The following is a 15,333-nucleotide window of genomic DNA, read 5'->3' as shown; positions in this document are numbered from 1 at the left end:
ATATATATATATACATATAAATATGTATATATATATACATATATTTATATCTATATATCTATACATCTATACATCTATATATCTCTCTCTCTCTCTCTCTCTATATATATATATATATATATATACATACTATATACTATATTTGTTATAGTGTCCTAATTAATCCTACAGTATATATATATATATATATATGTATATATATACATATATATATTGGAGATGCCAATCTATATATATACAGCTATATATATATATACATACTATATACTATATTTGTTATAGTGTCCTAATTAATCCTACAGCATATATATATATATATATATATATATATATATATCGTAATAGTAGAATAGATGTCTAAAATGAAGTCAATTAAAATAATACATTCTAATATCTGTTTTCAGTTTTACATATTCCAAACATGCAGAAAATGATGAACAATCACAGCTGTACACTCGGATGAAGCAAATGTCTTAATATAATTCCAGACGCAGGCCCGACCCTCAGTGATAACGGGGTAATTGTGTTAAACGCCTGTGAAGTGAGCACACACAGCAGCCTGTGTGAGTTTTTCTCCATTTGATGGACGTATCCATGCTTATCAATGTTCCTTATCTCCCTTCATTATTTCCAAACCAGTGGTTAAATTGGAAAAGCCCATAAGAACGCGTGAATACATGGCAGAAGCAATAAAACAGCAGAAGAGCAGAAGAGCCCCCCCCCCCCCCCCCACACACACACATCTCATAACAGTGTTTTCCTTGGGTGAAGGGAGATACATTCAGCAGATAGTTGGAAATATTTCTGCTCCCCCAACAGCTTCATATCAGTGAGCAGCAGATAAAGATACAGTTGGCCAAATAAATCTGAAATGAAGGGAGAAAACCCTTCACGTACAGTTATCGTGTGTGTGTGTGTGTGTGCAGCTTTAATACCCGCTCTCTCACAGTGCTTGTGTTCCTACAGTGTTGAAGTGCTGGTGAACAGCAGCATTGAGCTGAGAGCAGTATTTCCTCTGTGCGCTGGAAGGTCAGTGTGGTCCTGCTGGGTGGCACTCCCTCCCTCTGACTCCTCTGGGACTCGTTCTCAGGAGGTTTGTGGCTTTGCTTCCTTATCGGCTGAGACAGAGAAGCTTCTTCCTGCAGAACCACGCTTTGGCCCCCGGAAACGTATTGATTATTAACCCGGATGTTCTACATTTTTGCGACAGGAGATTAATATCAGATTATAAAAACTGCACTAATGTCGAAAGTCTCGCCGTTTTCACTGCGTGATTGTATATATATATATATATATATATATATATATTTTCCGACTATATCTGGATTAAAACAGATTTGCACTTCAGTGGCACTTAAATAGCTCTATGGTACTTTTGTAGTTCGACTATGTTGAGGAAATGTTACTTCCTGTATTCTTGTTGTTCTTAGTTTGTACTCTAGGTTGAAATGCACTGCTTGTAAGTCGCTTTGGATAAAAGCGTCTGCTAAATGACATGTAATGTAATGTATAATGGCCGGATGAAAGATGTAACCAGAGTGATTTGACGAACTGGGACACACAGTCGCTGATGGCCACCAGGTTGTTGAGGAGTGCAGCTCAGCCGTGCATTAAGTGGTGAGCAGAGCCGGCGTGTAACCTGATGAATGCACTTAAAACGGGCAAGACGGACAACGAGAGCGCCACATCTCAGATGGCCGGCCCCCCGGTGCCCGCGAGGCACTCTGACAGCCTATTGATCAGCCACAGAGAGTCCTGGGCGGGGTCAGAGGTGTGAGGCTGCTCGGCTCAGATACCGCTCGTGGGACAGGTACGGGACAGCAGTCACCAGGATCTATGAGGACATGGATCTCCTCTTGAGCCAGGCGCATTGGCCTTTCTGTTGAGGACCAGGCGGCTTGTCGACTGCTGCCACTCGCAGTTCCCTCCGTGGAGATGGGTGGAACTTCACCTCCAATTTAAAGTAACATTATGCAACAATTGTACCTTAAAATAACAGCTTGAAAAAAATTGTGCTGCTACAATGACTTTTAATATGGCGATTTGCGCCTCCGCCATTGCCATCGGGGGTCTGTGGGGAAATAACTCTGCGATGTAGGATTCTGGAGCCGCCCGATCCGGGGCGGATGGACTTCGACCTGCTTTCTGGCAGTGATTACGCAATGTCATATAGTGCCAGTCCACGCTCGCAGCTCCAGTATAAGGGCGAAGCAAGCGAAGTCTCTTGTCATGAATTACACGTTCCAATGTAAATTATGAATATGTAGCTTTTTGGTGTTGTCAACAATATTGTATTCAATCACACGTACTCCACATTCAAACATTTAGAAAACAACGTATATAGGCTGAAAACGCGATCGGTATTTCATCTAAACTAAATGTTGTCATTCTTTTGGTTATGTTAGCATTCATCTCCGATATCACAATGAATAAAACTATGCAGTCATATTTATGTAAAATCTTTGAATATTCTTACCTTATCGGTTGACATCATTTCTTGGTTTCTGACTTTGTCTGGTCATCAATACAAGTGTATGCGAGGCTGCATCTATCGTAACTGGGTATTTACGACACTGAAGTGAATGTTAAATACCTCCAAAACTGAAGGGGGCGCTAAAAGCGAAAAACTCCATTTAATACGCAAAGACAATGAAGCCATCCGTCTGTTGTTTGAAATTGATGTGACGTAACGTTTCTGTCTGGGACATTGATAGCCCACGGTTGTGAAAATGCCCAGCTCCTGTTATTGAATAGTAATAGGCTTGTCGGCCGGTGCCTCCAATTTCACAAATGGAGCAATAAATACACATAACAGAATCAGTGGAACAATAAGAATGGCCGTAAAGGATGGTCGAGCCTCAAAAACAGAGGAGGGAAGGGGGGAGGGGAGGGGTCGGAAGAAAATCTGACAAAGAAGAAGAGATGAAAAGTGTTGCTGTGTGTGAGAGAAACACACTCAGAGAGAGAGAGATGGTGGCCCGCTCTTCATCGCTGTGCCACGAGCTCTCCTGGGTATCTGCTGCTCCGTTTTCAACCTAAGTGTAATTTGAGCCGTGGGCAGCAGCTCGGTTCAAACCCGATCGCTCACCCTGACGTGATCCTTCGCCTCACCATCGTCAACTCTGCCTCGTTCCTCTAATGAAAGGTGTTGTGACCTGTCAATGGAGGTACATGATTGCCTTGCTACTGTATCTGTGGGAAACGTATCGATGGCAATATCTGGTTTGCGTGGGAAACGGGAAACACATTGCTTTAAAAAAAATACATCACCTGGTGACCGTGCTCTGTAGGGTTTATTTGCGTCTCCTTTTTTCTTTCTTTTTTATCCTCAAGTCTCTTATGTTGGGATGCCATTGTTCCCACAAAGAGGATTATTACAATTAATTGGCTAGCAAGACATTATTTCAAAAAAGGGGAAATTGGCTTTTATAATTATATAGAGAAGGGAATACTTTCACTCCCTGGAATATCAGCTTCCTGAAATAATGGAGCTGCAGCCCCTCCCTTCCCCCACCTCCGTCAGCGTGTCTGTCTGTTTCCTGTGACAGATCCATTTTCAACAGCTCCCGGCCTGCAGTGGCTGCGTGGCTGCGTGGCTGCGTGGCTGCGTGGCTGCGTGGCTGCGTGGCTGCGTGGCTGCGTGGCTGCGTGGCTGCGTGGCTGCGTGGCTGCGTGGCTGCGTGGCTGCGTGGCTGCGTGGCTGCGTGGCTGCGTGGCTGGCTTGCCTCGTTTACTGCCACCCATCTGGGGTCTGCTGGGATCTCCGGCCTGCTCTTTGTTCTGTCCCACTGCTGAACTCCCAGTCAGTGTGTGTGTGTGTGTGTGTGTGTGTGTGTGTGTGTGTGTGGCTGGCCACAGTAGAATGGATATGGTAGAAACCCTATACTGCTATAAGACCTTTAACGAGATCTGCATGAATTATTATTTCTAGTCACACAGGATCCAATAGTCCATTAGGGAAAGACATATCAGAATTTCTTTCTTATCATTTTGCTTTTTCATGTATATTTTGTGGACTATTTTGTAAATTATGCAACTTATTTAAAAGAAAACTACGCCCCTTTTAAAGCTGGTTTGCCTGTTAGTTTTATGATTTCCTTTTGGCATTCTTGCCCTCTGAGGTTCCATCCGAGTTAAGACGGGTGTGGTAACTGCATGCCAAATTAATCAGCGCACTCAAAGCTAAATCGCTTCCTAAGTTATGTTACATTGCTTGTCAACAACCAGTTGACCGGTTGCTGACAAGCAATGTCGTGTTTTAAAAGCTTTTACAAAGAATAAGCTTGGCCCGGGGCTCATTTCATCACTTCCAACAGACTTCATGGAGAACAATGGGGACATGTTCCAACCGGAAATTCTGTTTTAGCAAATCCGTCTTCACCCGTCTCTCTTCCGCTCCGTTGTGTGTGTGATGTGTGTGTGTGTGTGTGTGGAGAGCACACTCGGTGAAACATGAGCTTTCAAACAACCAATGACACACTGCTAACTGGTGGCAATCTCTTGGGATGTTCGATATATAATCCCTGATTCTGGCTGCTTCAAGTAGAGATAGCAAGTTTATTGTGTTGGGGACGTATATATATATATATTATATAGATAATATATATAATATATATATAATTTATATATATAGCAGCACTGCACATCATTTAGCAGCGGTGCGGCGCCGTTGTCTCTGCAGGTGAAACAATGGAGTCACAGAACTGCACCTGAAAGAATGTGCACCGTCGCACTACTAACAATAAAATATATTTTTATATCTATATTGCACACCCTATATGGTCCGCTTTGGTCTAAATTGAAATTTCCCCAAAAATATTGTTTGGATTGGCAGGAAAGTTGGATATTGGAGCTCAGATAATTCATCAAATTATTTTGGCGATTCCAGACTTTTCCGCTGCGGTCGAAGTTACGTAATGAGGTTGAGATTTGTATTTTATGTCCAAAAGCTCTTTGATGGATTGTCAGTAAATGTGGTTGTTTACAGACATGCATGTTCCTCTTAAGAATGGATTGTAATAACTTTGATGCATTCTTAACTTTTGCTTGAACTCCTTCATCGTGTCAACATTTACATTTGACCTTTACTTTGGTTTATGACCAAACAATCTGCTAAACGAAAGACATTTAAACCCATTCAGAAGCAAATGTTTAAAACATTATACCTGCTAACTCTCAGGATGTTAGCGTCAGCATGCTGAGCTTAGTCGCCCCTCAGCCGCGAGGGCCGTGTTTAAAAGCTGCTAACTCAAACATGAATGTCTTATACTGGTTGAATATGATGTATTACTATGCAACTATAATACTTGTCATCTTTGCTGTACAACAGATTGTTAGTTTGAACACAAAAGAATCACAGAGTTCAGGTAGTATTTAATTCATTGATCCTTTACCTTTTTGAAAATCAAAACGTAAAAGTTACACAGATATTGGTGATTCAACGATCAGAGATATCAACGTACACCATTGCCAAATGATATATTTCACACCATAAATACTCATAGCACAGAAGCAGGAAATCAGTTACCTACCCCTGTCAGCAATTTATCATCAAGGGACCAATTCTGACACATTGATGTTCATAAAAACACATACCCGCTTAGTAACCAAAATGGGGGTCACACCCACTGATGGCCAAGTCATGTGGTCAACATGAAGCATGCGTTACAAACAGATCATGAAGGATGAGTGGGAAGAGGAGATCAGGAACTACAATTACAAATGTTTTGGCAGGAGCACTGAGGGAGAGAAACAGCTTTAGATAGAAACATGGACGCTCAGCGATGTCACCGACATGTGAGGATGACGGAGAGCAGGCCGCGTGGGATCAGAGGAATATTGACAATATGATGATGAGGTAGTAGTCAGCAGGGCGCTGCATACTTTATTTTCAATGGTATTTCGGCAACTGTATTATCGCTGATTTATTTACACACTTGGACTCAGCTTGTAATGTAAGACATGTTCTCTTTTTCTTTTCTTCTCACGCTGCCATATTGCGAGGTGAAACAGAAAACGGGGAGGCGAGAGGAGTCGCTGTGGAGTTTTCTTACGGCTGATAGTCTCGGGGCCACTATACGCATTTCTAGTTGTAACGATTTCCTGCAAAAGTTGTATTTTTTTACTGCACTTTTATTGAAACAAGCTTAAAAAAGTCTTTTATCCGAGGGATGTAGAATATGCCGCTTAATAGCGTACACATTCTCCCAAATCTAAGTCAAAGCATGCGCTGAGAGCATGGTTCCAGTCAGAATTGGTCCCTGTTGCATTTGCGCAACAGCAAAAATAACTCGAGTTACATCGTCACCCTCGACGGTGGAGCTCATTAACTGGGCAGCGGCTCGTCCGAGTCGGGGGCGATCGGGCGAGCGGGTCGTCGTCCTCCGTTACCGACGCGGCCAATCGGGCTGCTGTATGAAAGGCATGCCGGCCGCTGGATCGGCGCTAGCCATTGATATCGCAAGCATGGCGGCAACTCGACCCGCCTGCAATGTCAGGGATGTCCTTTGATCGCGGTGTCGTATTATTGTGACAGCGCCACGATTTATCACATCGCATAAAGTCCTCCGGTCGTATACGCGTTCGCCTGCGACGCATTCCCTCTGTCGCGCGGAGACGAGCGGTCCGGCTCGGACTCGCGCCCAGCGTATCGGACATGGAGCTGAACGCCGGGAGGAGGAAGCACACGATCTCTCTCTCTCTCCCACCACGGATCACACCTTGTCCTGACACCCCGTGGGGTTGCTGTTACCCGTCGGAGTGTGCTGACACTTTGTTTCTTGCATAGCGATTCACATGTTGACGCTCAGGCATCCGCCCGCCCGCCTCCTGGCCGCTGGGAAGGGGCGTCACTCCGCACCGGCCAACATGAGGTCACCGAGAAGTGCTCCACGTGTCCCCCGTACTGCTGGAGGGAGGCCGGGCGGACAACAACCTCCTGCCGGGTTAAAAATAAACCCAGTGTGAAGTGCCACCGCTCCCTCTCTGCACCTGCCGTTGACCTCTGTTTGGTCGAAGCTCTATAAACGCAGGCGGCGCTATTTAAAGCCGAGAGGTGTCGAAAATGGCGAGAGCAGATGCCGGACACCTTGCTCCCTGTGTGCGGGGAGGACTCCGCCACGGGCTTACGGGGGCCCGAAATAGAGCGGCTGACATATGGGCCTCTGATTGTTTGAACAAGGAATCGCCTGGACTTCTGCCACTCGGCATACGTCCTTTGATGCCGCCACGCCGATCGTCTTTCACCTCGATCAGGTCATCTATTTGCATGCCAAGAGGCAATTTCCACGGGCTTAAACAATGACCAAATTGGGGGTTCAATGGGTTACACGAACAGCACCGACACACACCACGACGAGGAGACGAGGGGGGACCGAGACACGCGGGCGTGGCGCTCGAGCGACGGCGGCGTTGGAAAGCACGCGAACGATCGCAGTTCACGCCCGGCTCGCCCACAGCTCCCTTCACTGCCCAGTTACTACCGTACAAGACGACTGACTAATCGTACCGGCCGACGCTCTGAGACCAGCAGGCCTTCCGCTCTGAGACAGATCCAGAGAGCACAGGGCGCACTGCTCTGGAGAGGGATATCCAAGGACATTTAAACTGATAAAGAGTTCACATTTAGGTCACAATTTGAGTTCTTTTTTTTTTTTTTCCAGAAGGAGAACACGAGTAAAATGGCCACCAAGTTCACCAGATTTTGAACTGTACACTTAGTCTTCCATTAATAAATATATACATGTCCTGGTCAAGTCCAGGAAAAGAACAACAGCGAGACTGTGAGTCTGTTAAAGGTTGTTGACGCCTCGACTCATCAGATCAAATTGAAAGAACTTTTTTTTTATAGAAGAAAACCTCTTTATCGTGTCAAGAACTGGCAACTACTTATTCTGAAGATGCTGAGGGGCAGAAGGGTCCTCCCTCCTACACAGCATGACCACTGACAATTAACAAAAACAAAAACAAATCATTACTGTACATAGTATTTCTTATATATTTTAAATTAATCTGCATTTTTATATTTATACTAATAACCAAGTTTTGAATTTGTTCTTTTTTATTTACTGTCCCAGGGCTCCAGGAGAAGGAGTGAGAGAGGTCAGTCAGCGGGGGGGTCTCCTCCCGAGTACCCTCGGCCTTGGTTCAAGTCACTTTTCCGTCTCGCTACGCAGCCCTCCGCCGTTGCCGTGGCCAACCAGCCACCCTCCCATCAGACCTTGGCCTCGAGCATCTCCAGGAAGAGTTTGTGCATGGGCACCTTTCCCTGCACCTTGATGCTGTAAAAGTGCTGCACGGCCTTGGTGGCCGTCTGCCGCAGGAGAGGCAGCGTCATGAGCAGCTTGCCCGCCCGCCGCGGGTCCTCCTGGTGCTGGCTGCTCTCGTAGTCCTGCAGGGCCTCGTGGAGGGCGTCCTGCAGCTTCTGCACCGCCTCCATGTCCTCTATGTGCATGGAGTCTGATTAGAGGAGAGCGAAGATGGGAGTTAGAAGATTGACGGGCTTTTCAATTCTTGTCAAAGAGGGAAAAAAAGTTACTTTTGAGAAATGCAGTCTGCACTCCGAGACGGTCGTGATATAACAAGAGCGATGGGAAATGGGACTTAAATCTCATGATTGATTTGGACTGCTCCGTCAGTCGCCGTACGGGAGCAAACACATCGTCAGTGTAACTCACACCCTGACGAGTTAAAGAATAGATCATTAAAAGAAGAAAATAACAACAGCTGCTTTATTTCATTTAATTATGTATTTAGTCTTTGGTGGACCGGGTGGGATATTCATACGGCCCTTGACCAGCGAGACTGAAAATCAATGTTATCCTCCAGTAACAATGGCATGAATAGCACCCAATCTCTTCTGAGCGAGTACACATTAAACACCTGACAGTTCCAAAGGACAGATTGTTAACGGACAAAAAAACAAGGAAAAGAAAGGGGCTCCATTAGAGAATTGGACGCCATAAACGAGCCCGAGATGAAAACAACGCTTCCATTCAATTAATGTTCTTCCTTCTGCCTCCAAGGAGTTTCTGTCCATCAGAGGGGAGGAAAAACAAATACTAATGGGTTTATTTTACAGCTGGATGATTATTGAAATATCGCGGTTAAATGTTCCATTATATATATATAATAAAAGTGTATCTTTCCATAATGCTTGAACCAAAACGGTGTCTCTCTCAGCTGTAGTCAGCCAGGGTCTCTCCGCCCTTCTGGCCTGTTTTAGAGCCGTCTAGAGTTTCCGTCTGGCTTCTCTCCGGTGTTCTTCGCTCCTATAGCGCTCCGCTACACCGCCACCGCTCTTTTCGGATGATATGTACATCGTGTTACAGCACTCCCCTCTCATTCTAGCCCTTTTTCTGTCTCTCTCGCTACCGCCCGGCCTCTCTCAGGGACAGTCTGGGGTCGCGCTGTCGCCCACCGGCTAACGGGTGTCTGGCACTCCGGCGGCGGCATGTCATTGGCCGCCTGACTCGTCTCACCTTGGCGGCGCATATTTTACCACGCGGGACAATAAAAAGGCAAAACAGATTTCAGACTTCGCCCCAAATTCATTGACTGGAACAACTGTATTCCCAAGACCTTGAGATATTTCTCACCTTGACGCTTTTCAAATCCACAGCGGTGAAATGAAGTAGGTCGTTTTGTCAAGTGAATGTGGGGAAGGGAGGGGGGTGAGAGGGGGAGGATGGGAGAACAAAAGGCAAAAAGAAAGAGGAAGTCTCCGATGACAACGTGGCGTGACATAATGATCTCTTGTTCGTTTCACAGAGGCTGAACAAGCCGCACCTCTTCCAAATCAAACGGTTAATTTCTGCTTGTTTTCATGCTCTCAAACACGTCCTAACAATAAACCAGATTTTAACCTATTATGAATGAATGCTTTGCAGCGAGAGAGAAAACAGCAGAAGGAGAAAATAAAAAGAGAGAGAGAGAGACGTCTCGGATAAGAGGTCAGGAGGAAGGGATCACGCAGCTTGGAGGAGGGGCAGACTTAAAAAAACTACTTTGAAGAAACAATTTCCTCGCAATCCATCAGTGAGCCCACGTCGATCCGATTGATAAACTGCTAATTACAAAATCAATCGCTATGAATTTCCCCAGCTGTCCGAGCAGGGGGGGGGCTCCCGGGAGAGCGATCTCCCAGAGACCTCGTTCCAACATTCTGGACGCCCTCCTCCCCCTCGTCCCTCCCCCGTCTCCCACACCACACCTCCCTACCAAAGCTCGGTTGTCTGAAAGCAAAAGGCCCGCCATCAGCATTTTCCAGCCGCGGACCCGACAAGGGGACGCGGCGGCCCGGCGACCCAGACGGGCATCGCTCAGAGGGGGACAGGTCCCGCCTCCTCAAAGGGAGCCCGCCAATAGCAGCGTGGCGTCTCTTCGCATTGAAACAAAACGATGGCCGTCGCTCCCGGAGACTCATTCCATTCGACTTAACACATTTTATTGACAGTCCCTGTGCTCCTAATGAAATGCTAAATGGATCTCCCGTGGCTGCCGTGCCCTGCAGCGACAGTTATGGAGATGGAGGCGGAGAGGGAGCGCTTGAGAAAATACCACAACATGGAAGGTGTTCAATTAAAAAAAGCTCACTCCTCCATCCCTCTTTCCCATGCACTGCCCTTATCTCTTTCTCCATCTCTCCATCTCTCGCTCCAAACTAAAGGTTACGCTGAAAAACTCCTGAAAAACTAAGAAATGTCATTTCTGAAACTGTCGGACAATACCTCGCTGTTCTGTCTGTTACTCAGAGGTCCAGTCAGGAACAAGTTCAATAAGCGAGTTATACACTTGAAGAATGTTATGTTCCAGTCTTGATTTTTTTTCTTTAAATAGAGGTACAACTTTAATGTATTATCCCTACAAATTGTGTGCATATTAGTTCTTTATTTCAGTAGAAATTAATGCTAAAAATTAGACTTATCGATATTTAAGGTATATTTATTTTAAGTTTTGAATTATTGTGATAACAATATACAGAATATTTTTTTATTTTTCACATCCTGCAATTATGCTTTACAGTGTTGATTTGAGTGGGAAAATTAAGATATTTTTAAAACAAAAAAATATGTAATTTTGAAATTAAAGGGTCAATATTGAGCAAACAGATGCCTGCTTTAGGTTTGCTCTCTAAAAGTGACTCTAAATTGTAAAACGTATTAATAATTCTCAGTCTTTGCATATTTTAAATGCATTACATACACATATACATTTATTGAGGTTATTCTAATAAAACTTGGGGTACCTTTCATTCAAATGCACATCAAACTGGCCTCGCTGATAAGTCACGTGAATGCTATTTCCGACGCGCGGGTGTGCTGAACACTCACCTGAGTTGGCGAGAGCGATGGCCTTGAGGGTGACAAACTCTTCCTTCTCCACTTTGAGCTTCTTGTATTTGCGGACCAGCTGCAGGATGGAGACATAGAGGTCGAGCAGGCCCGTCAGCCGCGAGTGCTCTTCGTCCATGATGTAGTCCTCGGCGTACACCAGCTCGTCCTCGTACGGCAGCGAGCGGAACACGATGCTGAGGATGAGGATCTCCATCCAGGCGCTCTGCAGTAAACTCATCTGATCTCCCAGAGAGAGGGAGGAGAAGCCTGCGGGGACAGAGGGGGCGACCGCATGAGGACCGGCGTGGTTATTCACGTCTGCTTAAACATCGACACGCGCTCCTCCGCCGTGATTCAGACTGAAAGTCTGCTTTCGGGAGTTTTGAAAAAGTACAAAATGAATAATTGAAATTGAAAGAACAGATGGCACTTTGACTCGCTCCGTAAATCAAACCCGAAATGTCGAGCCCCGGCAGCCCGGAGTACACGCCGAGGCACGTGTCGGCGAGCGGTGTTTAATTTCAAATGCACAGAGGAAGGTCCTCTTTGAAGCCCTTGAGTGGGCTTTGCTGGAAGTGAGGACAGTAAATCGGTGCAAAGGTCCGGGATACACAGAGCCATGTGGTTACCGCTTGTATCCTGTCACACCTCTATTGGTGTGCGGGGGGATTAGCACCGTGACATATTCTCATCGGAGGGGTTGAGGACATGACATGCGCCGCGTCGCGGGGAGGAGGAGGTGACGAGGGGACATAGAGAGAGAGAGAGAGAGAGAGAGAGAGCACAGGGGTCACCTGGTTCAAGCTCAGCCTGAATACCTGCTTAAAGCCAGGGCCTCATTCTCCAACAGCAGCAGCTGAAAGAGCTGAAATTGGCTCGGGCGCATCGAACCACCGTCGTCTCCCCCTCAAGCCCTCGACGTACGCTCAGAATAGAACATTAAATAAAACAAACTGCTAGATCCACGAAAAGATGAGCTGTGAGAAACTCAAACAAATTAAAAAGGGTCAAAGCAAAAAGAGAAAGGAAGAGAGAGAGTGAGGAACAGAGAGCCATCTCATCCCCGCTCCCTTCGTACTACCCTTCAACCGTCAATACATTGCATGAACCCCCGCCCACGCGCTCTCCTCCATCTTCCACCTCCGTCTGCACAGTGTGCCTGCAGGCGGCACATTAGGCTCTTCAGCTCCACCCCCGATTAATATGATTGCTTTTACAAGTTGGCCGTTGCCACGGGAGCTGCCACTGCGTGATTAAGAGGCGATAGATTACAGTATTGACTTGGGCGCTCGCCGCGCATATTCCCCACATTGTCTCTTAAATATAAATGATCCCGCTGGGGTGCAGCGACCAGTCGGATGTTTATCTCCTCCTGCCAGGAGACCGTGAACACACACAGAAGCACACACACAGACAGACACCAGACACACACACACGGCGAGAAGAACAAGAGACATGATGAGGAAGCGTGAGAGAAAGTAAAGAAGAATCAGGATGGGGGGGAAAGAGAGAGAGAGAGAGACAGGCAGAGAGAGAAGAAGAGCCAGGGAGAGTAGTACCTGCGTGTTCAATTTCCCTTATCGTGGTGATGACCACTGCAGGGGTAGAGCTGGAGGATACATTAATTAACAGATTGTGATCAAAATGTGAGGGCCTTCACATTTTGAAGGGGAATCAATAGTCAGGAGAATAGAGTGCTAACAGAAAGTTGCTGTGGTCCGACTGGTCAGAGGTCTGAAGAGCCCAAATTAGAGCCAACAAAGCAAACTGCCGAAAGCACTCAAAGCACTTTGCTATTATCAGTGGAGGCAATAAGCCATATTTTGTGAAGGCCTGTGCCATCACACACATCCAAACTGCATCTTCAAACCTTTTGTTGTGTTATTTCCTTGTCTGCATACGTGGCCATTAACTTGTACAGACGGTGGACTGGCCGGAGGGAGATTGTCATGCGAGAGCGGACGTGGCCTTGATTGCCGCATCAGGTTGGCATCACAATCGCAGGCGCAGCCTTTTAATGCCAAGGAGGACCGAAGCGGAACTAAAGCGCTGCTCCCGATGTGACAGCGCCGTGTGAAGGCCTCGCTCAGGGTTTGCTGGAGGGGCTTTAGAGTTGTTCCGATACAGCCGGCACCTCTCAACCACATGCGGCGCAGCAGCCTACAATTACCGTTGACGCTAAAAGTCCTTGAATTTAATCCAGTGTTGTGAGATGGAGAGGTGGTGTTTTTCCTCTGCTCCATCCCCTCTCTTCGGGGGGGCCTAAATTATCGCTCCAAATGGGATCTTGTGTCGTCGCCTCGTTTTTTTTTTTCTTCCACTCAATTTAATCGAGTAATGAAGTGACTTCCCGACTCCGCGGGTCACGCGGCGCTCTGAAGGCGGCCCGGTTAAGTGCCGTCAGAGTGGGTGATTTCCTCTAATGAAATATCAATATTTACATCTTCATTTCCAGCCCACTGCCTTGGCGGGGTTTGACCAAACGTGACACAATATTGACCAAATCTGAGAGGCCTGTCTGCGCGCTTGAAGGGCCTTTTCCACTCCACTGCTGAGTGCACCGCCAGACTGTCGTCTCTGTGGCGTGTATACAGGGATAATAACAATGCAGCGCTCTGCTTCGTCACTTTGACTGAAGCTGCTCGTATATAGACGTCTCGCGGCCTCGGCGGGATTTTCACTTTCAAATTGATCAAAGGTGACAATTATCCTGCATGGGCATGAGTGAAATGCAGATCAATAGAGAAGAAGGAAACGGAAACATATTTAGCTGACACAAAACAACAGAGAAGCGCACTGACCACTAACTGCCTCAGAACGCCATCCTCCATCGCTCACACGGTCAAAACAAGGCGACTAAAGACCAACAACAGAAGCCAAAACCGCCACCTCTCCCTTTATCTCCCCGCCAGCACTCGGCGGTGGGCAGGAGGGGGCAGCCCGAACCCACAGACGGCCGCTCCGAAGCCCTCGCGGAGATTAATCAGAGCGCCGTTTCACCTGCCAGAGCACAGGACGCTCCGAAATGAAATGCTGTAGATTTCCGTTGAGCCGGAGTTCATATTCTATTAATGTATTATTGTTTCGCTCTCCCCGAGGGCCATTAGCGCGGGTAATAAAAAGAGATGTAATTACGAGGCACGGTGGCCCCCTCCAGCTGCAGCCCCCTCATAACTCACCCTCAATCAGACAACAGAGCAGAGGGACGGAGAGGAAAGGGGGAAACAAATGTTGAGAGAGAGAGAGAGAGAGAATGAAGGATAAAAGAGAGAAGAAGATATGAGCCAGAGAGGAAGAAGATAAGGAAGAGAGAAAGAGAGCAGCGAAAAAAAAGGGACCGGAGGACGAGGGGAAGAGGAAGAGAGAGATAGAAAGAGGAAGGAGAGTAATTCTGGCCGGACAGCAGCTGATCGGTCATGGCGAGCTCTCAGAAGGACGAGCAGGCCCTGAAGACTTCTGGCCAGCGGCAATCTCACCTCAGCCAAGTCAAGTGCTCTCCGGGCTCCAGTTGGAGGGAAACGGCCCTTAACAGGACCCCAGAGGTTCAACACAGCTCTTTTTTAAACCTCAAACTGAGCTGAATGATCATGCTGCCATAAGCTTATTCTAAATCAAAGCTTTTTTTATTATTATTTTATTTTAGGTTAAAGAAGAAAAAAAAAGAGGGCACAGTGTGTGCACTTCTGATTTGTATGGATTCCTCTGATCTGGCAGAGCGACATGCCACGTAGATGTCTAACCAACACAAGAATGAAGGTTGATTCTGAGCAGCTTCATACAGCCGTGTGTGTGTGTGTGTGTGTGTGTGTGAGAGCCGGTTCACTTGTGTGGATCTGTGTGTGTGCAGCTAGCGACCACGATTCTCCTTGAATTAACATGACGGCGTCAGGAGGACCCAATCAATAGGAGCTTGGTAATAAATTGCAGCGCTTGACATCAATAATCTGACCTGCAGTCCGGCAGCATGTACACGTACACACACACACACACACACACACAC

General features: G+C 46.7%; 1 protein-coding gene across 5 annotated transcripts in view; it reads right to left on the bottom strand.

Moving 5' to 3' along the window:
• Positions 1-5,353: 5,353 nt before the first annotated feature.
• Positions 5,354-15,333, bottom strand: part of esrrb (estrogen-related receptor beta) — a 45,865-nt gene continuing 35,885 nt past the window's right edge. For all 5 annotated transcript variants that reach the window (XM_056426125.1, XM_056426121.1, XM_056426123.1 and 2 more), the window contains 2 exons: positions 11,331-11,600; positions 5,354-8,457 (listed from right to left, as the gene is read on the bottom strand). In XM_056426125.1, the coding sequence (XP_056282100.1) occupies positions 8,213-8,457; positions 11,331-11,600 (515 nt within the window). In that variant the 3' untranslated portion in view covers positions 5,354-8,212. The remainder of the gene's footprint in view (positions 8,458-11,330; positions 11,601-15,333) is intronic.

This window comes from Pseudoliparis swirei, chromosome 11 (assembly GCF_029220125.1).
Source record: "Pseudoliparis swirei isolate HS2019 ecotype Mariana Trench chromosome 11, NWPU_hadal_v1, whole genome shotgun sequence".
Taxonomy (NCBI): Eukaryota; Metazoa; Chordata; class Actinopteri; order Perciformes; family Liparidae; genus Pseudoliparis; species Pseudoliparis swirei.
Note: the sequence above shows the minus strand (reverse complement) of the source record. Positions and strands in the feature narration are given on the sequence as shown.